The sequence below is a fragment of the Saimiri boliviensis genome, chromosome 18 (genome assembly GCF_048565385.1).
Source record: "Saimiri boliviensis isolate mSaiBol1 chromosome 18, mSaiBol1.pri, whole genome shotgun sequence".
In the NCBI taxonomy this organism is placed as follows: Eukaryota; Metazoa; Chordata; class Mammalia; order Primates; family Cebidae; genus Saimiri; species Saimiri boliviensis.
Window position 1 is genome coordinate 37535103 of NC_133466.1, and position 25239 is coordinate 37560341.

General features: G+C 37.5%; 2 protein-coding genes and 1 long non-coding RNA gene across 6 annotated transcripts in view; 2 read left to right on the forward strand and 1 right to left on the reverse strand.

The window, feature by feature from the left end:
- The window catches only part of ZNF654 (zinc finger protein 654), a 90061-nt gene extending 86695 nt beyond the window's left edge, over window positions 1-3366 (forward strand). For both annotated transcript variants that reach the window (XM_074389161.1, XM_010338907.3), the window contains one exon: window positions 362-3366. In XM_074389161.1, coding sequence (XP_074245262.1) covers window positions 362-369 — 8 coding nt within the window. In that variant the 3' untranslated portion in view covers window positions 370-3366. The remainder of the gene's footprint in view (window positions 1-361) is intronic.
- LOC141581966 (uncharacterized) overlaps window positions 1-8482 on the reverse strand; it is a 31373-nt gene extending 22891 nt beyond the window's left edge. Inside the window, exons 1-2 of one of the 2 annotated variants that reach the window (XR_012514790.1) lie at window positions 8183-8482; window positions 4698-4817 (exon numbers count right to left, since the gene is read on the reverse strand). This is a non-coding gene — a long non-coding RNA (uncharacterized LOC141581966). Of the gene's footprint in view, window positions 1-1900; window positions 4818-8182 lie in introns of those variants that run through there. The other variant, XR_012514791.1, reaches the window with a different exon arrangement.
- On the forward strand, window positions 8482-22000 carry C18H3orf38 (chromosome 18 C3orf38 homolog). Of its 2 annotated transcripts, none has more exons than XM_003928319.4 (3): window positions 8482-8800; window positions 11727-11968; window positions 14338-22000. In XM_003928319.4, the coding sequence occupies exons 1-3, from the start codon at window positions 8674-8676 to the stop codon at window positions 14950-14952; spliced, it is 984 nt and encodes a 327-aa protein (XP_003928368.1). In that variant the 5' UTR covers window positions 8482-8673; the 3' UTR covers window positions 14953-22000. The 2 variants fall into 2 exon arrangements, with proteins under 2 accessions (XP_003928368.1, XP_010337208.1); XM_010338906.3 differs by having other exon boundaries at window positions 8594-8800; window positions 14341-22000.
- The last annotated feature ends 3239 nt before the right edge of the window (window positions 22001-25239 follow it).

A 25239-nucleotide genomic window follows, 5' to 3' on the forward strand; every position in this document is an offset into this window, starting at 1 on the left:
TTTGCCTATTAATTTGCAAGGCAGAATCTGAACACAGGTTTTTCATATTGTTTGATTATACTTCTTCCATTGTATCAAAGGTTCTTCTTCATTCCAAGTTTCATGTAATGAAAGTTGTAATTTTGATGGGAATTATTTTCCATATGCATTCCAGAATATAAATCAAGTGAATCTCTGTTAGAAAAATAGAAGTAAAAGAAGAACAGAATATAATTGAGAAACAAAATCAGAAAAAGAGCTTACTTTTCTACTAATAGCAGTATCCTTTAAAATGACAGGGTATAAATTAAACAGGAATCTGAATTGGAATTACAGTCAAACGTCGTAAAATTTGAATTAACAGATGTGTTCCATTTTACAGGTGCCTGATAAAAATGTTTCAGAAAGATCTGTCAATCAAGCAGTAGTGTGAAAAAAGCACTATAAGAAAATGCATCATCAGTTTGCTATTTCCCTGATGGCCTTAATTTTAGAGTGGTCTCGGATTACTAAAGATAAAGACAAAGCACATTTTCTAGAATGAACTCACAGAGGAGATGTGCTGGCTTAGACTCCAAAAGCGTTATTATAAAACTCCCAAAGTACCAGTTTTCCAGAACACCATATTTTTAAAAAGTTTATGATTAATAGCAGCAGCATGTTCAGTTTCACTTATATGAGAAACATGTTTAGGCAACTAATCAGAAAACCAGCTATGGCCTTACAGAAAGGGAGAAGTTAACCCATTATTAAAAAGTGTGTGTGGGGAAGTGGGGTGATTTACAATAATAAACAATTTAAAGTATTTCATTCTTCAAATGGGGTTTGTTTTCTTGTCATGCATAATCAGATTATGTCCCCTCCCTTATGGTCAAACATGGTTTAAGGAAACGCTGCTGTTTGGTTTGTGATATGATTTAGGAACTTACACATGAGCTTACCACAGTGCTATCAATTAAAGATTCTAACTGGTTCCCAGATGATTAATTAGGTCAAAGTTCAATGAATGGCATGCCAGCATTGAAAATTCAAAAACAAAACCAAAAAAACACAGTGGTCTGCTAGTTAGCTCTGATAGAACCTCCCAGGAACCACTTTTGTGGTATATATTAGTTACATTTAAAGGGCAGCAGTGTCAATAACATAGAAAAACAGCATCAGTAACTCTGGGGAGAGATGAAAGGAATGTAAGACCTTTACAGGCTTTGTAGTTGAAGGAAAACACTGAATTGCAAATTCTTCAATGTGAATAATGATAAAAGCACACTGGGATATTTCTGTTTGTATATATGTTAGGACATTGCTTGATGATTCATAGTAAGGTCCTTTAGACATTAATGTGAGTTATCTAAGTACAGTCCTATTAAAACAACTGACTCAAAAGATCAGCTAAGAATCAGGTTGAGAATTCATTTATTTTATTCTGAAGGTAATTCCAAAATAAGCCATACTATTCCTGTTTTTTAATTCATTAGTGATGACTCTGGTCTGAATAGTAATTTTTATATGTAAAAGGAAGTATTTGCACAAGAAGAACACATTCATGCATTGTTTTCCTTGGTGATAAGTTATTTTCCTAAGGAAGATTTTAACTTAATAAGTTGTTAAAACAATAAATATTTTTTAAAATGCCCTCAGATGTTTTCCATTTGTCCATTATTGAAAGGAAGTTGCTTAAAGACTTCCTTTTACCTGACAGTATGAAATCTAAAACAGTGATAAAAAGCCAAACTGTTTCAAAGCAGATCTTCTAATGTCCCAATGTCAAATATTCCAGTTATTCTAAATAATAAAATCTTTGTTCAAGGCAGATAATCTCATCAGTCCCTACTATATTAGAGCTTCTGAAAGTGGGGAATTTCTTCCAGATAGCATCTATATTTTATTAGGATTTCCAGATCATGACAGATCAGATGATGTGTTTTTTTTTTTAAATTTCCCGGTTTTTATTAGTTTATCATCAACATTCACTACTATGCAATGATGGTCATTAAGTCCATTCCAAATTTAAATTTGTTTTTGTTATGTAGCCTACATTAGGCTGTGGAATTTACATTTAGGTAACTAAACACAATTCATAATCAAGTTTTAAAATCTTTTCTTTAAGGTCAGCTAAAAAAAACCGTTTTTTGTATTTCTTGATACTAAAAATGTAATGATTTTTATTTCAGTTCATTCTAAAAGTATGTCGTATAATAAAAAGTCTGTTTGGAAACTGGCTTATTTGAACAGTGAAATTTTTTGAAATATAATTTCTGCTTTGTACATTTTCCAGAAGTTTAACTTAATATTTTATCACATTTTTTACAAGTTGTAACAATTGACATAAATCCATGCCCACAAAGTATTCCATTTTCATTACTTTTACTGTTCATGCCAAGATGTTTTAAATATATTCCATTTGTTATTTGTCTTTGAGGTTTATTTCTACTTTTGTGTTGCTAAGAGAAAATTATTTCTGAAAGACTGAGATCAAACTGGTTTATATATAACTAAATCAAGGAATGTTTTATAAAATTCTATTTGACCACACTGTTCTAACCTCGGTTTATATACTTCTCAAATAGCTATTGAAAGAATGTGTTCATTTTATTTTGTGTCTTTTAAAACATAAACCTACATCATTTTGCTTTTATAGAGTGCATAAACTTCCAAGGGTTCTAATTTGAGCTTCAGAAAAAAAGGAAGCTTGCTTCTTATTCCTCAGATTCTTCTCCTCCTCTTCTTCTCCTGTTTTGAGGATGTATTCATCCTACATGGACCAAGTTCCAAATCTTTGTTTTTAAATAAAAATGTCCTTCAAAAAATTAAATGTTAAATTTCTGCTGTGTGTCGGTAAGGTCAAGAAGACAGCAAATCTGAATTTTTGCTGCTCAGATATTATGGAGGAGGTAAAAAGGGGAATCTCCATGGACAAGGACACTGGTACTTTGGGCTTTAGCCATATTCATTTTTTCAAAACCACCAATTATATAATAAGTAAATAATTTATATCATTGAACTTGTGATTCTTTTCAAATCACACTGAAGGTTCAGCCGTACTCCTTTCATGTTTGGTTTAATACTGTTGTATGGATGAAAAACCTAAAAGGGATGATAGTGTTTATTTTTTAATTTATTTGGTACTGTAAAACACCTTTTCAGAATGAGTAAATGCTGCATATGCATTTTGGAATTGTTAATATGTGAAAGATATTACAGATTCAGCAAGAAAGGAAATTTGTGCTTCCTTGTTGAACATTAAATTATTTTACTTTGCATTTTATAAGAGTACAAATTAAAACTGAGCCATTGAACTGCAATAAATCAACAATAGTGTCTCATTTCAAGAAATTTTTTTGTACTGTACATAGATTTGTTCAATAAAACATTGTCCTTGTTGGTAATCAAGTGTTCAGTTTTATGTAGTACATACATTGCTTTCAGAAGGAATTAGACTTACATAAGGTATACATTAAATGATAATATCTATTACATCTCACAAAGGAATGGCATATTTCAGTATCATTACCATACTTGCATTGAGTGATTTTTTAAAACATGATAAAAAAATAGAAATATCTAAAATTTTACACAAAATAAGCATTTTTGGACATTTTAATGAATGCCTATATGCAGGAATAGAAGTTGATAGAATTCTGTTTTACTAAAGTCACTTCAGGTAAGTGGGTTTGGTGTGATGTAGTACTTTGCAAACTTGGTAGGTGTAGGAACACTCCAAAGGGAAGAGAGCACATAAATTTGTCAGAAAATGAAGAGCCTCTAGTGGAACTTAAAAAAACAAAGACTGAAATCATTTTGAAATATTACAATATAAATGATGATGAAAATTACTTCCTAGGAAATAATTTCAATAGGGAAATGTTTAAGTCAAGCTGTAACCAAAAGTGATGTCCTTGAGCAAGAGGGCTCCTACTTTTTTGGCTCACTAACAAAGGAAAATCCTCCATACTATTTGCTATAACTTGCAATTGGATAAAATGGGGCTTTAAGTAGGAAAAAAAAAAACAACTTTCAATAATAATGAGATCACGCTGCAGCAGATAAATGGGATAAAATGATTAGTACAAGCATTATGCCTTGAAACACTATGAAAGCGTTACTGAAGCATTCTAGAGCTGAGATCTAAAATTATCAGTCTGATTTATGGTCATATGATCTTAGACTCAATATATTCCATATTCAAAACAATTAGTGTATTGAGGTATTTGGACAAAGTTATTGGGGTTTAGATAACTTCATTTGCCTTTTCTGAAATTTGAGGAATTCTGGGAAGCAAATACCACTAAATAAGCTTCCAAGATAACCAATTTAAGCTGCTTTTCATAGCATAATATCTGTACTGATTTCAAGAATCAATTGATAAAACATGTTTTAACTGTAAATCAAGATTTCAAACAGTCGACTAATACTTGAAATAAACATTGTAAATGGTAGAAAGTTTCGTGCCTTATTGATGGGTACTGCACACTGGAGGAAGAAATGGCTTGTTTATATAAGCTACATCTAATCGTCACAACTCTAGGGTAAATATGAACTCTGCTCTTTAGACAGCAAAGCTCAGAAAGGTTAACCTGATTAAAGTCACACAGTTAATAAACGGAGAGGGTGACTGAAAAATCAGATGAGTCCTAAAACCATGTTTCCATTGTGCCACAGTTTTCCCTACAAATGCAGAGCATGAGTGGATCTAATAATCCAAATAGGGTCAGGTTTACCTGAAGATCAGTGATGTCAGAGTCAAAGGATGAAGCCTGGTAGAGAGAATTCTGGTTGATGTAGTATTCTAGCGGTGAGTCTTCAAAGTGTGGTTTCTAGAGCAGCAGAATCAGCATCACCTGGGAATTTGTTAGAAATGCTAAATTGTGGTCAGTTTGGAGGCCATCTGTCTTAACATTCTCCAGGTGATTCTGATACAAGCTAAGGTTTGAAAATCATAGATCAAAGCAATAAGCTTCTTTGTATTTCCCTAGAAGATAAACTGTTTACCCTTAAATTTATAGAATCTTCTAAAAATTAGTTTCCAAGACATTTAAAGAAGTCCCCTATGAATAGGTACTTAAATTGTTGGGTGAAAGGATACTTTAGTAGTACAATCTCATATCCCAAACTGCTCTAGAGGGTTTTTTGTTGTTTTTTGCTCAAGTTGTATTCCTACCAGAACAGAATTTAATGGAGACAGTGCAAAGAGATGTGGGGATCAGTCATATTCAAATTCTAGCATTATAGTTTTATGGTTGTGGAGAGCTGTATATTTCACTGATACATAATTTTGCCAAATTTCTCTTCATGTTATACCTCCTATATGCTGTCTGGCTCCAGCCATATTTAAAACCCTACCTACTCTCATCATGCTGTTTTAGTCCATGCATTTTTCACTACTGTCCCCTTTACTGGTTGTTCACCTTTCTCTCCATCTCATCTCTCATTCTTTGATTTAATCCTTCCTAAGCATCACCACTTTGTCAGAAAGCCACATCTCTTGATTTTCCCAGCATTCCTCCTCTAAATAAATGGCAACTAGTTGCCCAAAGCAAAACCTTGTAATCGTCCCTGACTCTATCATGTCTTTCACTCTAATTCAAGCCACCATTTTCTCTAACTTGGATGAACAGTTGTCTCCTAACTGGGTTCGCTGCTTCTACCCTTACCCTCCCTTCAATCTTCACACCAGCAGCCAAAGCAATCCTGTTCTGAGACAAGTCAGATATGTTATTCCTGTTTAAAACCTGCCAGTACCTTCGGAGCTCATTCATTTATTCAACAAATAAATTCATTGGATACCTGCTGTGTGCTGGCCTCTGTAACAGGCAATGAAAAACAAAAATCCTTGCTTCACAGAGCTCATACTCTATTGGGGGACAACAAACTATACAGCATGAGTGCTATAAAGAAAAAGTGTGTAGGAAATACATAAGAAAGCATGATGTCGGTGGTGATTTTAAGCAAGATGATGAGGTAAGGCCTCTCTGATAAGGTGACTTTTGAGCAGGAACTTGAATAAAGTATGGGTAAGAGCCATTCAGATATCCAAGGGAAGAATATGCCAGGAGCAACAGTAAATGCTTTGGGGCAAGAACATGTATGGCAAGTTGAAGGAACAGATGATGAGGGAACCACTGACTAGTCTGGAGAGAATGACAGAATAATAAGGAAGTCAGAGATAAAAAATAAAGCCCCAAGTCCATATAATGCTTTAGAATGTTCTAGACCTAGACTATCCAGGACAGTAGTTACTAGCCATGTATGGCTATTAAAATTTAAATTCAAATAAAACTTGAAATTCAGATCCCACATTGCACTAAACACATTTTAAGAACCTTAAGAGTCACATGTGGCTGATGGTTATGGTACTGGACAGCAAAAAGAACATTTTCATCATCTCGAAAAGCAACTTGACAGGTTTTAAATCAGTGGCTCTTAATTGTGGGTGATTTTGCCCTGTAGGGGACATGTAACAATGTCTGGAGGTAATTTTGGTTGCCACAGTGCAGGAAGGAGGTGCTACTGGCACCTAGTGAGTAGAGGATGCGGATGTGCTAAACATCCTACAATGCACAGGACAATCCCCTCAACAAAAGATTATCCTGCCCCAAAATGTCAATAGTTCTATGATGAAGAAACCCTGCTTTAGATCAGTCTTAACTGCAATTCTAAGCACATTGCTCATTGCCTCCTCCATGCTCAAACAGCTCCAGTCTCCTGAACTCCTTCCTCAAAATCTCTACTGTTGCTTCTTCCTAACATGCTTCTCCTGCGGTTCATTCACTTTCTTTGATCTTCAACGTTACACAAAGCAGCTTTCTTTTCAACCTGTATGAAATACTAACATCCTCTCCCATTCCCGTCTTCTGGATTTATATACTCGGCATCTCCTGGCCGAGTATATAGTTTCTTATATGTTTATTGTGTATTTCCTTCTACCAAAATGCAAGCATTGTTTTTTGTCCCGGGAACAAAGAAGAATAACTGGCAAGTAAGTGCTCAATAATAATAAATTTTTAAATGAACGAATGAAAGAAGTTAGACATGCCCTCTACATGGTCCCACACCAACATATTTTAGCACTTGTAATCTCCTTACTAATAACACTCCCAAAAGCTCTTTGAAGAAAGGTCTGGGTCATGTCTCTGAACCTTCAATACCTAACAATGCAGGCATTCATTAACAATTTAAACAATGAAGAATTGCTACATGTTGAGTAAATGGTACCCCAAATAACATCCACTGACAATTCAACCATATTTTGAATGCCTTGTTTTAAAGACTACATGTACACTATATGACTGATAATTAGCTATTATTTATTTATTTATTTTTGGGACAGGGTCTCACTCTGTCACCCAGGTTGGGGTGCAGTGAGTGGCGCGATCTCGGCTCCTTGCAACCTTTACCTCCTGAGTTCAAGCGATTCTCCTGCCTCTCAACCTCCGAGTAGCCGGGATTACAGGCTACTGTGCCAGGCTATTTTTTTTTGTAATTTTAGTGGAGTCGGGGTTTCTTCATATTGGCCAGGCTGGTCTCGAACTCCTGGCCTCTTGTGATCCGCCCGCCTCGGCCTCCCGAAGTGCTGGGATTACAGGCGTGAGCCACCGCGCCCGGCCAAGCCATGATGTTAAATTTGCTCACCAGGATCTGCAGACGTGTACACTTCAGCTACTAAACGGCAATACCCTAATTAAATGTCAACTGAGCAAAAATAGGACTTAAAAATAGAGAAAAAGGCAAGTGACAATGTACTTAGTCTCATTCCAGCTTAGCAGGGCATGACTATTTCTCTCGTAAATGGGTGTTGCTACCATGCCAGCAGTAATCACAGCTCTTACTAGCCCCACGCACTGTTGACCCTGCCCCCACGACACCAAGAGGTAGGCATCTCTACTAGACCCACTTCGGCAGAAAACTCGAGGGGAAAAGGCTAGGGAGCTTGCTTACTGTCACGGTAACCGGCGGGGTTAAACCCCGGCCACCCGGCGTCCAGAAGCCCCAACCTTACGTGGCGCGCGACATCGCCTGTCCTAAGGCCGAGCCGGCAACCAGGGGGATGGAGGCAAGAGAGCGCCCCGGCGTGCCGGAGAGGCAAGTCCGCGGGAAGGCGGGCAGGCACGGTGGATTATCTGTTTTTAATTTTTCATACTATAATGTCACACAAAACTAAATTATTTTAATTTACGTAAATTAAGGAATCAAACTCCCGGCTCACCCAACTCAGAAGTGGCCGCAGAAGGCATTCAAGCGCTCCCGGGGGCCCGGCCCACGGGCGGGGAGGAGCCGCCTCCATTGGCCGGCCCCGCGGCATCACGGGAGCTCGCCGTGCGCCCGGGCGGCCGGCCGCTTCCCACGCACCTGCACCCGCGCCGCGCTCCGGGACGCTGCTTCGGAGGGGAGCCTCGTCTTTCGGTCATCGGCCCCCTTGAGAAAGGTCTCTGCTCTCGACGGAAACCCGGCAGTTCCCTGAATTGAGATACGTGGGACTTCGCTCCGTCCCCAGCCCGGAACCACTAGTGGGAGCACTCCGCAGCTTGATTGACGTCTGTGGCGATTACTTCCGCCCGGGGGCCTGGAATCCTCGAGGCCCTGGGACGGCCGACTCCGGGAGAGGCACTTCCGGTGTCTGTTGCCTGGGCGCGGGCCCGGTGGGCCGTGGGGGCGACGTGGTTGCCGTCGTCCTGCTCCCCCGCCGCGGGGGTCGAGATGTCGCGACTCAGCTCTCCAGAGATGGAGGGCTGCCGCCAGCTGCTTGGCCTGCTGGACAACGACGAGATCATGGCCCTGTGCGACACCGTCACCAACCGCCTGGTGCAGCCCGAGAACCGCCAGGGTAAGAGCGGGCCCTCCCCACGGAAGGCGGCCGCCCCTCCCCGGGCCTCACGCCGAGCGCCGGTCGCCGGAGCGTGGGAGTGGAGGGGGTTCGAGGCCCGGCACCCGCTTAGTCCCCGACCCCGCCGAGGCAGAATCCTCGGGAATCCAGGACTCCGGGAATCCTGGGCGCCGTCGCCGCAGACCCGCGGCTCCGAACCCGCGATGCAGACTGGGGCAGCCGGGTCGAGGGAGGGAGGCGGCGGCGGCGGGCGTGGCGCGGCCTCCAGGTTTCGTCCGTTTCGGCGATACGGGCAGCGCTTGTCGGTTCGAGGGTTCACAGTCAGTCAGTAGTGATTTTGAAAAACTTTCGGGGAGCCAGAATGTTCTGCATTTTCAGTTTCGATTTGCTGAAGGGAGTCAGCTGCTTCCCGCTTCCAAGCCCGAGGGGGAAGAGGATGGCACACGTTTCGTACCAGTCTCTGGTAAAAAGCAGCCGCTGTAACAAACAAAGCAGACAGCCTGGGTACCTGGGACCCGCGTCTTCCTTTGGAGCCGAAATTTTTCTGAGATGGTTTTCATACTAGGAATACATTCAAGCGAGCTGAATACACGTTCCTGTGGATTTTCAAGGGTTATTAGTATTAAGCCTGATTGTGACTAGTCCATATAAAAATATAAAGCGTTCATTTTGTGTATCGGGTAGCTAGTTTTATTTTCAAGGTGCTGAATTTTACTTCAAAACGTGAAAAATTCCAGATTCCCATTTTAGTATATGATTATTTTTAAAAGATTCTGAGCTTTTAAAACTGGATTTTTCTGCTTAAGTCAGATTTCATTGTTGGCATTGAAGAAGGTCATTTGTCACTTTGAACCATGGACGCTAAAAGAGGAAATTCCAAAGAATTAAGACAGAAAATAGTTTGAGACTTATATGGTCCTTCAGCATTTATTTTACATGGCTTTCACCTTTTTACAATCATGGTGAGTGTGAATTTAAAATTATAATGGACAACATGCTGCGTTTGGTTCATAGTGGATCTAAACGCAAATAAAAAAAAATGACTTGAAGAAACATTTCTTAGGGGAAAAAAAACCACGAATATGGAAATATATTCAGCGTCTTTGGAAACGAATGAAATGAAAACCGGAAACACAAGTTGTCTTTTCTATGTACCAGATTAACTATATATATATATATATATATATATATATATGCACATATATATACATATAATAATATATAATATATTTACATATATATGTGCATATATGTGTATATATATATGTATAAACATGTATATATGTGTGTGTATACATATATATGTATACACACACACACACACCCCCACCCCTAAACTATAACTTCATGTGTTCATGATCGGGTGAAGCAATTCGTTGACAACTAGTGAAGGAGTGTAAATTAAAACTACCACTTTGAAAAACAAGTTGGCCATTTCCTAAAATGGCAGATTAGACACCTACTTGAGACCTAGTCTTCTCAAACCTGAATATGCTTTTGAATCTCTCAGGGATCTTGTTAAAATGCAGGTTTTGATTCATTAATTTTTACGGTAGGCCAAGAAATTCTGTTTCTAACAAGTTCCAGGATGATGCTCTGCTGCTTGCCGCTTTGTGCACTGCTAGATAAGTATGAGAATGTTCAAATAACAGCATTTGTAATTGGATACACAGAATAGAAGTCTGTAAGCAGAATAGTTAGATGTCTTGTATACAGTCATATAACTGATTACGATACAGCAGTGAAAATGAGTTAGCTATGTATTAGATTAATCCAGAAAATATTAATTGAAAAGCTGATTACAGAAAACTGTATACTGTATATCAATGGATTGAATTTATAGCATAATTTTAAACATACCAAACTAAATATAGTTCAGGGATACATACTTATGCTGTACAACTGTCAAAAAAGGGGAATCCTAAGGCAAAATTTAGGATAGTAGCTATTCTGAGGTGGATGAGAAGAAAGCAGTAGCGTTAGGAAGGGACAAATTGGGGACCTCAAAGATAGTAGTAATTTCCTATGTCCTAAGCTAGGGGGTATGCTTGTGGGAGTTCGCTTTATTGCCATTCTGTGTAACGCGCACGTCTGAATTATTCTCTGGTCTGTGTTTAATATAACTTTTTTAAAATACAAGTCAGCCGGGTGTGGTGGCTCATGCCTGTAATCCCAGCACTTTGGGAGGCCAAGGCAGGCAGATCATCTGAGATCAGGAGTTTGAGAACAGCCCGGCCAGCATGATGAAACCTCGTCTCTACTAAAAATATAAAAATTAGCTGGGTGTGGTGGTGCACACCTGTAACCCCAGCTACTTGGGAGGCTGAGGCAGGAGCATCACTTGAACCTGGGAGATGTAGGTTGCAATCAACCAAGATCATGCCACTGTACTCAAGCTTGGGTGACAGGTGAGACTCCATCTCAGAAGAATAAAAATAAAAAAATACAATATAAGTCCTGGTTTTGCCACTAGAAATACGATAATTGATACCTAATATGGCCTCAACTTTCATTATCAGTAGAGTGAGGAGCTAGGACTAAAATTCCTTGACATCTAAAATGTAATTTTCCCTATTTTTAGAGGTTGTATATGAATTTAGGACTGTTGGCCTTATTAGAAAAAAATATTTTTCTGGCTTGAATGTGTTCTTAAAATGCAATCCTCTAAGAGAAAGTGCTAGAATTTCACTGTCATTTATGGGAAGTGAAAAGAAGAGATTTTAGGTAAGGAAAGTTTAAGGCATAAAGACATTAAAATTTAAAAACTGACAATGGACTTCCTGTTTTTTAAAAATGATGGCTATCATGCAACAGCAATAATGCTGTGACAAGAGTTTGTAAATATTATTTGATAGAGTTTCTACTGACCTGGCACAAATTTTTAAGTGCCTCATGATTTTTTATTAATCTTGAAATTTCTTTCTAGATGCTGTTCATGCAATATTAGTATACAGTCAAAGTGCAGAAGAACTTCTGAGGCGTAGAAAAGTCCACCGAGACATCATATTTAAGTACTTGGCGGCACAGGGGATTATTATACCTCCAGCTACTGAAAAACACAATCTTATTCAGCATGCAAAAGATTACTGGCAAAAGCAGTCACAACTGAAATTGAAGGAAATACCAGAGCCAGTTACAAAGCAAGAGGACATGCAATTCTTTCGACAGGTAAAATAGATCTTATGTTTATATTCTGAACCTCTGTTCTGTCTGAAACTTTGTAGATAAGCATAGATCTGGGGGAACGTGGTTGATAATGTTTGTTGGTTTTTTTTTTTTTTTTTTAATTTTTATTTTTTAAGAGATTCTCACTCTGTTGTCCAGGCTGGAGTGCAATAGTGTAATCATAGCTCACTGCAGCCTTGAACTTCTGGGCTCAAGTGATTTTTCCACCTCTGCCTCCTGAGTAGCTAGGGCTACAGGCATATACCACCATGCCTGGCTAACTTTTAAAAATTTTTTGTAGGGATAGGGTCTCATATGTTACCTAGGCTGGTCTCAAACTCCTGCCCTTAAGTGATCCTCCCGCCTCAGCTTCCCAAAGTGCTGGAATTACAGGCATGAGCCACCATGCCCAGCCTATGTTACTTATATTTTATAATTTTAATTTTATTTCATATTCTATCCTGAAGGAAGAGACCAGTAGAGCAACAAAAGGAAAAAGTATTTCTGACATAGTGTTGCATATATAATCATCTATTGATATGTGAGGGGTAAAGTATTTTTCAATATCAATCAGTATCATCAAATGAGGACTAATGGATTTTTAAAGGTTAAACTGCATGGTTAACTTTAACTTGAACTCTAGTTCTTCTCTAGTTCTGTGTAATCTTTTTGCTTTCGAAGAATTCTAATGCCAATTTTTTCTTTTAAGACTTTTTGGTATTGCAAAAATGTCATGAAAGGAACCTAATTTTTTTTTTTTTTTTTTTTTTTTGCTTTTTTAAAATTTAAAATTTTACTTTTACTTTAAAAAAAAAATTAAGTTCCGGAGGTACATGTGCAAGTTTGTTAGATAGGTAAGCATGTGCCATGGTGATTTACTGCACCTGTCAACCCATCACCTAGGTATTAAGCTCATCATGTGTTAGCTATTTTTCTTGATGCTCTCTCTGTCCATAAAAATATTTTTTATGCTTAATTTTTTTTTTTTAACTAGAAAAAGTCCTATTGTAGAAATTTTCTCCAGTGGTCATTGGCTGTTTCTGTTCATTTTATCTCCACTGTACATTTTAGATATTGTGCAAATATTTAAGTGTTGCTTGAATTGATCTCTAGGTAATATGCAGATTTTTAAACTACATATCATATTATTTGAATTAATGGGGTTTCACAGTGAGAAAGCTTTGCCTTCACATTAGGAAAGGATCTTCTAAGAGCTTTATGTACTGATAAGAGCATTGATTTTGAAATCATACAGTTATGACTTCAAATTAGGGTCTGTAATATACTAGGCAAATAATGACCTTTCTGAACCTTTTTTTTTTTTTAATCTGTAAAATGATCATAACAATAATATCTGTGTCCTAGGGCTTATTGTGAAGATAGGAAGAAATCGCTCTTAAGTGCCAGGCATAGTGCCTAGTATATTAAATGGCAGATGCTCAGTAAACCTAAGATCTCTTAACATTTGATAAAGTTCTATATGCTCTGGAACACATGGATGAATGAATGAGATCTAGTATATCAGATTTACTTTTACAGTAACTTTCTTGTTTTGTTTGTTGTTTTTGTTTTTTGAGACAGAGTCTGCCCTGTTACCCAGGCTGGAGTACAGTGGCACAATGTTGGCCCGCTGCAGCCTTTGCCTTCTGGGTTCAAGTGATTCTCTTACCTCAGCCTTCCAAGTAGCTGAGATTACAGGCATGCACCACTATACTCAGCTAATTTTTGTATTTTTAGTAGAGACAGAGTTTCACCATGTTGGTCAGGGTGGTCTTGAACTCATGACCTCAAGTGATCTGCCTGCCTCAGCCTCCCAAAACGCTGGGATTACAGGCATGAACCACCACGCCTGGCTTACAGTAACATTTTTTTTTTTTTTAAAAAGAGAATGAAATTAATCCCAATTATAGAAAATAACCCATTTCGGTTGCCGTTAGAGTATCTGTTTAAAGACAATGAAAATGCTTACTTATTTCAACTTTATTAATTTATATGCAAAAGGTATTCGTTTATAGTGAACATTTTGAGGGTTTTAACAGAGACAGACACCTGTGAAAACACTGCCACAATCTGAGGAAACGCTTATATAAATCATTATTATTGACAGTTCATACTGATTTTTTAAGAGGCCTTGCTAAACCCTACTCTCATGGCTGAATTTTTAGCAGTTTAAGCTGGAAGTTTCTAAAATGATCTTTCTCTTTTTGCAAAAAGATTTTTATCATGCATGATGGGTTCAGCAAGGTCACATATAGTTCACTTTTTTCTGCTGTAATCAGTACGTTCAAACTTAACTCTGAAATAAATAGTAAAATAGCTATGAAAGTTAAAACTTGGTGTTATTTTGTATTTATTTTATTTGTTTCAATCAGCAGGTGAAAGAAGATAAAAAAGCTGAAAACGTTGATTTTCGTCGCCTAGGAGAAGAATTCTGTCATTGGTTCTTTGGACTTCTTAATTCTCAGAATCCTTTTCTGGGACCACCTCAAGATGAATGGGGACCACAGCACTTCTGGCATGATGTAAAGCTTAGGTTTTATTACAACACATCAGAACAAAATGTGTTGGACTACCATGGAGCAGAAATTGTGAGCCTTCGTTTGCTGTCACTAGTAAAAGAAGAATTTCTTTTTCTCAGCCCCAACCTAGATTCACGTGGACTGAAATGTGCGTCTTCTCCTCATGGGTTGGTTATGGTTGGAGTTGCTGGGACTGTCCATCGAGGGAACACTTGTTTGGGCATTTTTGAACAAATTTTTGGACTCATCCGCTGCCCTTTTGTTGAGAATACTTGGAAAATCAAATTTATCAACCTGAGAATTGTGGGAGAGAGTTCCCTTGTTCCTGGAACATTACCAAAACCAGCTGTTACATTTGAACAAAGTGATCTAGAGGCTTTTTATAATGTAATCACTTTATGTGGTACCAACGAAGTACGACATAATGTAAAGCAGGCATTGGATAGTGGAACTGGGGACCAAGCTTGATGTACTGGAAATGAGGCATTGCTGAACTAAAGAGAACTGGGTGTATCTGACCCTCTATAGCATGAAGTACTGTCAGCCTAAAAGAAATCTTCTATACAGAAACTCTTCCAAATACTACATCAGTAATGTCAAAATGATTTCAGATGTGAGAATTGACATATTTTAGTTGAAATACCTTTCTGGACTACAGACTTACATGTTATGTGAATACATACCTATTTCTGCCCAAGTTGCAACAAATGTTCTGAAAGCTTAATGCAAATAAACCCCGCTTTAGGTGTTATAGCTAACTGTGTGCCTTAGAAACCAGGTAATATTTTCCTCTTACTTAGTGAATATTCTGTTAATATCTGCACTTTTCATGTGGGAAAGGATTAATGTTCTAGGCTTCTCCTTTTTAAGTTTCTTACTGACTTTTGTCTAACTCTGGGTAACTATTTTACAAATGCGTCTCACCATAGTATGTTTTAAAAACTATTAAATATTTTAGAGATGTTTAATGTAAACTCACAGTTCTCATTTTAGAAAATTTAGATGACTTTTTTTGGCAAAAAAGACCAATAATTTAACAGGTAAAGGAAACTTACTACCTCTTTAAATATTTCAGAAACATTTTTCATAGTTACCAGCTATAGTCTAAGCTAAATATCTTTTGTAATCTGCAATATTTTCCAAACTGTTTTGGGTAATAATAAATGCTATTCTCAAAACAGACTTTATTCTTACCTAGGCTTAAACCAACACTTTTATAGAGCATTTACTGTACTGCAATATAAAGGAAATGCACTGTTGAAATTTTAAAGGCATGCCCAGTTCCTAACTTTTAAACGAATTATTATTCTTCCTCTTGATTGATCTTGGCAGAGGTGACAAAAAAAAAAAAAAAAAAAACCCTATGCATGTATAATATGGGTATACACATATACATAAGTATACATATACTCCTACATTATAACTTAGAATCTTTAGTTTTTTACCTTTGTGTTACTAGGTTTGAGTTGCATGGTTGAGTTGCCAAATTGTTTACATGCTTGGAATTTTAAATTGTTTATCACCCAGCAATTGTTTGCTGATCTTGGATTTACTTAGTTCATTTAATTTATAGAAGTACCATCTGGGAAAAAAACTGAATTGGAAAACATGGTGATGTATTGTACATGTTACTTTTTTTTTTTTTTTTTTTTTGGGCTCATAATCTTGTAGGGAGACTCATAAGAATTTTGGAAATAGGAGGCTAAAAACTCATCTTTTTTGTTTTTTCAATGCTATGCCTCTTAAGAGGAAGATGAATTGATATGTCCTAAAATAGGAACTTAATAAAGGAGGGAAATCCCTTTTGTCTGCTATAAGAATAGTGTATTGTTCAGATTTAATTTACAGTTATGTTGCTTTTAAAGTTTTAGTCATTTAACCAGACAGAGAAAATTTTATAACTGCTAGTTACACTATCATTGTAATGTAATTAAGTATAAAGAAAATAGCAGTGTGCAAAATAATTTCCTTTCATATTTCTATAACGGTACACAATCAGGGCATAAGTCCATCTTTATTCATCCTGAACCTCAGCTTGAGTTTTGAAAGCTAGTTACCCTTTTTCCTTAGTGTGAAGTATCATTATAAAGTGTAATAGATAAACATCTTAAGTAAAGAATAAAATTAAAAACCATTTCTATTACTTCAGAAACTTAAAAAGGGCAATGATTTCCTCTAGATATCTTTAGTATTGTACCTTTGAGTTTGTGTAAAGCCCAAATAAGGCTGCAATTTCTGCACATAGTTTTGAATCAACCTTAAACATTTCAAATCTTTTTGATAGTCTAAGATTTTTGAGGATTGATGCTGTTTTATTTCATGTGAATATCTAGATCTGGGCACACTGTGCATCCTAATGTTGGAGTAAGTGCATTAATGAGCAAAAAGCAACTTACATACTGTGTACAAAAGATTTTTCTGCTTCTAGGGTTTATCTTTGGTTCTTCTCATCAGTGTTAGTTTTTCAGTGGCAGTTTGCTTGAATTTCATACTTGAATACTCGGAAACTTTTAGGCCCCCAAAATGACTCAGATTTGGGAGGAGAAATATACTGACTTTAAAAGCCTAGGGGTCAGTAAGATACCCTGAGATTCCTGAGGCTACCTGGAAAACATTATAGGGGAAGTGTAGGAAGAAACAGTATTTGGAGGAGAAAGACCTAGAGGAATTGAAATCTATTAGTGAAGCTTGAAGCTTGATCAGGCTTTTGTGAGAACAGTCAAAAACACAGTGCCAGGATTGAACTCTACTTTTGCTCTAACCCCATTAGTCTGTTTATGCTAGGGAATGGCAGATAAATAACCCAGCTTTAGTTCTCTGTTTTGATATACTCAACTGGTATTTGGAAAGTCTGGAGTCAGTCATAAAGAAGAATACAATACTCTACACATAATTCATCATAACTGGGTAATCAAACTGGAGAGACCATCTGGACCCTTACTTGCTGTAGGCTAATTTGCCATAGCCTAAAAGCAGGGCATACATAGTAAATATCCTTTTTTGTTAAAATTAAAAAAAAAAAAAAAATAGTTGCGTTAGGATACTTTGTTAGAATCCAGAATGCGAAATAACATACTTCTTACCAAAAATACCAGTATTAAGGGGAAAAGTCATCTTTAATTTATTAAATCAACTTGCAAATGGCAAACAAGAAAGCAGATCAGGAAATGTTCGTGGGTTTTCAGAAAGGTAACATTTTTATGCTAAAAGAAGTTTAGCTGTCTAGTAACAATAAGAAATTGTGATAGTGTCTGAAAAAAATTTCAACAGTGGCTTAAAAAAAAGTCAAAAACATTGTTTTAACAAAATGGGTCATATGGCTAAGTACATCCTAAAAATGAATGCAAATCACACTGTAATGTTTTCCTTAGGATATCTCTGCACAGACTTAGATGACCTTTTCTTCACTGCTTCGTGTGGGTTGTGGGAGGTGGTCACATAAGCTGAGTGCTGTGTTCTTAGAAAAATGTTTTCATGTGTTTTTAGAGATTTTACATATTTCATTGAGTCGATGGGTGTCCCTAAAACATCTGTGTGTCTTGTAGCTATCCTTATTCTCCATGTTGGAAAAATCCTGCCATAATAATTAAGTTTCTCCCAGACTACTCTACTGTATTAAAAGTAAAAATATTTATAAAAGATTTAGTGGCATTACTAAGTTCCTAAGTTACAGACTAAACCTTTTTTATGAATGACAGGATAATCTCTAGGAAATGTTAGTTTATAATAGTTGTAACTTGTGAATTTTGGTTTTCAAATGATGTTAGATATGGAGCCAAAACCAGAATACTGTCAAGTAGAACATAAAAATATTAATTCAGAATTCATTTTAATTTGACAAGTTAAATTTAATGAAGAATAATTAACATGCTTTAGAGAAAGTGATAAAAATGTGAAAAGGAAAGATAACTTAAAAATATTACCACACTATATTTCCTCATATATAGTAGGGTTTTGAGGAATACTTTTGAACGATTATCTTCAATATGAAGGTTTTCATTTACTGGCATGTATTTCCGAAACAAAGATTCCTATTATCTATACTGCTTATCTAAACACAGAGTAGGAGTATTAATTCATACTGTATTCTACTTGTAACATCTCAAGTTGCTGATTTACTGATTTAAAACGTCTTGGAGAAAAAATAGAGAATATTCATGGAAAACTATTTCATTAAGATAATAGGGTAACATGTAACAGTTTATATCAAATATCTTGAATTCACCACAATCACTAGTCTTCTTCCCTTCCTGTTCATGACACCGTTGTGATTTTAGTGTCACGGACAGTCTTTGTTCCATATGTTCAATTTCTTGCCACATCCAGATGTAGCATATCTGTAGTGTCTTTTGTTTCAGCTGCTGCTACTTTTAGGTGCTCTTTCTCTAACCTTTCACTGATTTTAATCTTATTTCTCTGCTTTAATATTTTTACCTATTTGTGACATTAAAATTTTCTTAAAGTACAACTTTCATCATAACTTTCATGTGCAGAACTTTCAGTGGTGTTGCATTACCTCCAAAATAAAATCCACGATATCCATAAAAATCCATAATCTGCTTTTCATCACCACCTAGTGTGACTCCACTCACTTCCACACATTTTTTGGTATAGTCAACATCTACATAGTAGGCTTTCTCTTTATCCTCTGCTTACTTGGCCCTCTGCTTTTATGCCCATGCATCCAAAATTATAGAACTTTTAATTTTATTACAGGCAGTCTGATAATATATTGTAGAAAGAAAAGAACTATGATTCAAACAGTTTAATAATGAAATTTCTTCAAAAATCAAGCATTTTTCCTCTTCAGGAGTTTTGCATACATGTCTAGAATCATCTATCCCAAGCTTTTTTTTATGCTACTTCATTTTAAACTTTGAGGCTGCTTCCTTTTTATCTTGGATTAAATGTTTTCTTTTCTCTAAATTCTCAGTATTTATCAGAGCACCTTGTTTCTTTCAGTCTAGCACTTTAGATATTATTTGTTAATGTACTAATTTATTACGTATTTCCCCCAGTAAATTTTAAGCTGAGAACAGGGACTGTAACTGTTTCAACACATTTTATTTATATTGCTTTGCACAAAGACTAGATATTAAATATTTATTAAAGACAGAAATAAGGAAGTGATGCTACTTTGTATTCAGAACTTTATATATTCCTAGACCTTAGCCTATCTGTTGAAAATAAAACCTAATGGTCGGGCACAGTGGCTCACACCTGTAATCCCAGCACTTTGGGAGGCCAAGACAGGCAGATCACGTGAGATCAGGAGTTCAAGACCAGCCTGGCCAACATGGTGAAACCCCATCTCTATTAAAAATACCAAAAATTAGCCAAGCGTAGTGGCAGGTTCCTGTAATCCCAGCTACTCAGGAGGCTGAGACAGGAGAATTACTTGAACCAGGAGGCAGAGGTTGTAGTGAGCCGAGATCACACCCTTGCACTCCAGCCTGGGCAACAAGAGCAAAGCCCCGTCTCAAAAAAAAAAAAAAAGAAAAAGAAAAAAACACAGAAGACCTAGCATATTACATATATTAGATGCTCAGTAAATATGTGTAAATAAAAATCTGGTACATGGAATTATCTAGTTCTTATACAATTTTTAAAATTTTGCGGGGACAGAGTTTCACTCTTGTTGCCCAGGCTGGAGTGCAATGATGTGGCTTTGACTCACTGCAACCTCCGCCTCCCGCATTCAAAAGATTCTTTTGCCTCAGCCTCCTGAATAGCTGGGATTACAGGCGCCTGCCACCACGCCTGGCTAATTTTTTGTATTTTGAGTAGAGACGGGGTTTCGCCATGTTGGCCAGGCTGGTCTCGAACTCCTGACCTCAGGTGATCCATTTGCCTGAGCCTCCCAAAGTGCGGGATTACAGGCTTGAGCCACCACCCCTGGCTTAGTTCTTATACTTTTATAAAAGGTGAAGAAGGTGAAGCGTTCCTCTGACCCCCACATCACGAAGAGAACTTAGTAACGTGCTGAAGATCACTTCGTTTTGTTGTAGGTGTCTGGCCTGTTTTTGTTTTTTAGCAACAAAGCCCATGTGTTTTTCTTGCACTTTGTTTACAGTCTGACTACTGCTATTACCTCAATTTGAAGGAATTTAAACTTGAATCCTCAATTTCTTCACATGTAAAAATGAACCATCTACATTAAATGGTTTTTAAGATCTTCTATGATTTTATAGTTAGGTAGTGTTGTTGTATGTCTTTTCAGCAATTCAAGAATATTGCTTTTAATGGAGTTTCTAGTTCATTGTTGGGAAAATATTCTATTATTTTGTTTCCTCTTAAGTGATGCTCGTTTTTTCAAAGAAATGTATATACATTTTTAAGTATATGTATGAGTAGTATGTGTATTTCTGTCTACAAAATTATAAAATGATAAAATTATTCTATCGTAACTAGAATATAAAAGGGAAAAACGTGTGAATGCTTTAAAACATTTTTCTATGTTCTAATCACTAGAAGTCCTGAAATTGTTTTAAACTGTTCTGTAAGACTTGTCTTGTTGCTTATGTTCAAAATACATTGCCATGTTTTAGTCAAGAAAAGTACAAAGCAGTCTGACAGAAAGTAAAATTAAAGACTACTAGTAATCCCTCAAAGAGACTGAGTAATAGGATTGGCAAATATTTAAGAGTGGCATTGGAGACAAATGGCAGATTCAGGATAGGCTGTTTCTGTAGGAAGCATAGTTCTGGATGAGTGCTGCTCATAAAGTCAATGAAATTTATTCCAGAAAGTTTAATGGAAACGTTTGTTTAGGAAAGACAACAGGTTTTGCTGTTTTGACTGCAGTGATTGTATTCAGATTTATGAAAGAAAGAGCCTGTAATACAGAAATAAGATAACAGTAGAAAATTTAAGCATGTCAGGCCAGTCGCAGTCACTCATGCCTGTAATCCCAGCACTTTGGGAGGCTGAGGTGAGTGGATCACCTGAGTTCAGGAGTTCAAGACCAGCCTGGCCAAGATGATGTGACCCCATCTCTACTAAAAATACAAAACTTAACTGGGTATGATGTCAGGTGCCTGTTATTCCAGCTACTTGGGAGGCTGAGGCAGGAGAATCGCTTGAACCCGGGAGGCAGAGGTTGCAGTGCGCTGAGATTGTGCCACTGTACTCCAGGCTAGGGGACAGAGCAAGACTCCATCTCAAAAAAAAGAAAAGAAAATTTACACATGTCAAGAACTTTAATGCTGAAATTGTCAGAGCAACCACAATATTACTGGACATTATTAGACTCCTCAGAATTAAGAGAAATTGCAGAATGTAATCCAGAATTCTCACTTAGGAAGAACATTATGCTAAACCACAAGTTTAGGACTGAGCAAAAGAGTTGATTTTTAAGGTTTCAGTATGGTGGATGTTTCTTGAACGCTTAGTTTGTGTTGGACGTTTTAATAGGAAGCACTGGTACGTAAAGTAGCTTGTATTCAAGATATCATTTGCACTTTAACTTGTATAAGTACTTTTTACTATTTAATAAAGAGTTTATTTTATTAGAAAATACTTCTCTGATCTCTCATTTTTGCCCTTCTTACCCTTTTAACCATTATCATCTTTGACATTTATCTGAATTGCGGGTAAGACCCCAACCTTTGGGCTAGAGAGGAATGCTGCTTAAAAACATAATGATCCCTGGTGGTCTGTTAAGCAGCCTTGCAGCTTCAAAGAGAAAAAAGTGCAACTTTTTTCCACATGCTTCACATAGATTTTGCAAATCTTATGCACATCATTCATATTTTGCACATGTTAAATGTAAGATGCATGACCGTCCCCTTAAGCGTTTAACAGTGTTAGTTTATTGTCGGTGCGTATTTGCACAGTGAAGACTGTTGGTCAGTTGTAATCTCAGCCAACATGAGGTTAACAGGATGTTCACCTTACTAATGTTCTTTTGTATTAATTTTAATGCATGTTAAATTCGCATTTTATAGTTAGTACTCATTTTGCCAATTGACAAAATTGGCTTATTGAAAAATGATGCAAATAGTAACAAATATCATTTGTAAAAATGCTGTAATGGAAGTAACCTCACTGTGAGTACAGAATTAGAAAATATATGTGCTTTAGAAGAGATTCTGTGTGTATGTTTTCAGACGTCAGTTGATACAGACAAGGAAGGATAATGACTGCAAAAACATATGCTAAGTCTACACACTTCTAGAAGACTATGTTTTCCACACAAACAATAGGTGATCAAGCCCTAATAAAAACTCTGACCACCAAAGGCTTGGATGAGTGTTATTTCACATTGTGACTGGAAAGAGATAATGGCATCTGTGACTCCACGAGAGAGGGACTGGAAGCTCCGCATTGGACTCCTGCTACACTCTGCCTATATGCCTGTGATGCTTAATTTTAGGAGTCGACTGGATTCAGGGATACCCAGATAGCTGGTGAAGCATTATTTCTGGGTATGTTTGTAAGGGTGTTGCTAGAAGAGATTGACATTTGAATCAGTGGCCTGAGCATGGAAGATCTACGCTGATCCAATGTGGGCAGACACCATCCAATTGGCTGAGGGCCTAGATAGATCAAAAAGGCAGAGGAAAGACAATTTGCTCACCTTCTCTCATCTGGAGGTGAGACATCTGGCTTCTCCTGCTCTTGGACATCAGAACTCCAAGTTCTCCAGTCTATGGGCCTCAGGATGTGCACTAGTGCCCCTTGGTTCTCAGGCCTTTTGGATTTGAACCAAGCTATGCTGTGAACTTCCCTCATTCTCCAGCTTGGCACTTCTCAACCTCCAGAATCATGTGAGCTAATTCCTCGAACAAATCCTCTTTTGTCTTTATCTACCATTTATCTATCCTCTTGGTCCTGTTTCTCTGAAAAATCCTAATACCAGGAGTGATTCTAGAGGAACAGAATTGTAAGGATGAGCATCCTAAATTGGTTTCGGGGCTTCTGGAACGGGCTCACTAGTGTGATTGTACTTGAAATTGCTAAGGACTCTGTTTCCAGTAGTACAGAGAGCACTGGCTGTCCATGGCATGAACTGTTATACAGATACATAAAATATCTGCATTAGATACTCCTAATCAACCACTTATAAGAGGCAGGAAATCAGTAAGTCTGTATCTATATACAGACTTTTGAATGTTTATGAAAAACTGAACGTCTTAATCTGTGTTGTGTTGCTATAAAGGCTGGGTAATTTATACAGAAAAAAAGGTATATTTGGCTCACAGTTCTGGATAGCTGGAAAGTTCAACTTTGGGCATCTGCATTTAAGGGCCTCAGGTTGCTTCTGCTTAAGGCAGAAGGTGAAGAGGAGTCAGCATGTGTACCTCACATGACAAAAGAGAAAGGGGGTGCTGGGCTCTTTTTAACCACAGCTATTTCTTGGGAACTAATAGAGTGACAACTCACCCTTTTCCACCACAGGAAGGACATTATTCATGAGGAATCAAATGCCAGGACCCAAACACCTCCCATTGGGATACACTTCCAACATCGGGGGTCAAACTGCAACATGAGGTTCGGAGGAGACAAATATTTCTCGGTATTTCTCGGTTGTTCCTAATGTTACTGCACAAAATAATGAAAGAAAAGAATGAGTTAAGGGATTTGAATTCCCAGCTCAAGCCATGTATACATGACTTCAGAGCTTCTAGATGTACCCTGTGGAAAAATTTTCTCTCCTGGAGCCATAGGGCTGAAATTGCTAAAAATCAAACGCAAGTCTTTATCATGCAATTGGCTGAATTACATGAAAGTTGAATCCCCAGCCTCGTAGGGTGTTTACTGTTAAAGTGAGGGCATTTACTGGGAAAGAATGGGATCCTGTAAGTTGACATGGAGACCTGTGGGAAGGAGATCCTGATGAAGCTGGGGACATGGAGCTCTTAAATTTTGATGAGTCATTTTTGCAAGCAGAAATGCCCTTCCCACCCCTAGCAGCTGTGGCATTCTTACCCACAGTGGTCGTGGCCTTTCTACTTTTAACCCTGCATTGTCTGGGGAAATGATAATGGCCTCCGCTGAGGCATTTGCCAAGAAAGACAATGCTGATTCTCTCATACCCACCTTTATCACCCTTTTGTGCTTTTAGGCTTGTAACTAGACTCAAATCCCAGTAGACTCCTAAAGGTGAGGTACAAAGTCTGACCCATGAGGATGTATACTACACTCCAAAAGGACTATTTGAATTTTCTAGTTTACACAGGCAGAAGTCCAGGGAACGTGTGTGGGAATGAATGTTAAGGGTATGGGATAATGGCGGAAGGAACGTAAAATTTGATCAGGCCGAATTTATTAATATGGGCCCATTAAGTAGTAATTCTGAACTTAATGTTGCAGCTTAGAGAGTTAGAAAGCATACAAACTGGTTGGTTGGTTGGTTGGCTGAAACATTAATCAAAAGGTAGCTCACCATGAACAAGTTGAATATGCCTGTTCTCCCTTGGCTTAATGTGGACGTAGGAATTCAGAGTCTTACGGAGATTGGTATGCTAGAGTGGATTGGTCACCTGAGACCTACTTACCCACATGAGGAGGGTCCAGAAAACACACCTTTCATCAATACTTTGAGAAATAGATTTGTGAGGGGAGTGCCAGCATCCTTGAAGAGCTTTGTGATTGTTCTTCTCTGCAGGCCAGTCCTTACAATGGGAGTCATAGCCACTCAATTAGAAACCCTAAATGCAATGGGAGTAATTGGATCCCAGGAGGCAAGGGCCAAAGCCTGACACTCAACTGTCAGAAAAAAGGTGGGTGTGGTACTGTTACAGACAGCACAGT

Coding starts and splice junctions, on each gene's coding strand:
- C18H3orf38 (XM_003928319.4), top strand. CDS start 8,674: ATGTCGCGACTCAGCTCTCCAGAGATGGAGGGCTGCCGCCAGCTGCTT. Junction 8,801..11,726: donor GCAGCCCGAGAACCGCCAGG/GTAAGAGCGGGC, acceptor ATTTCTTTCTAG/ATGCTGTTCATGCAATATTA. Junction 11,969..14,337: donor ACATGCAATTCTTTCGACAG/GTAAAATAGATC, acceptor TGTTTCAATCAG/CAGGTGAAAGAAGATAAAAA.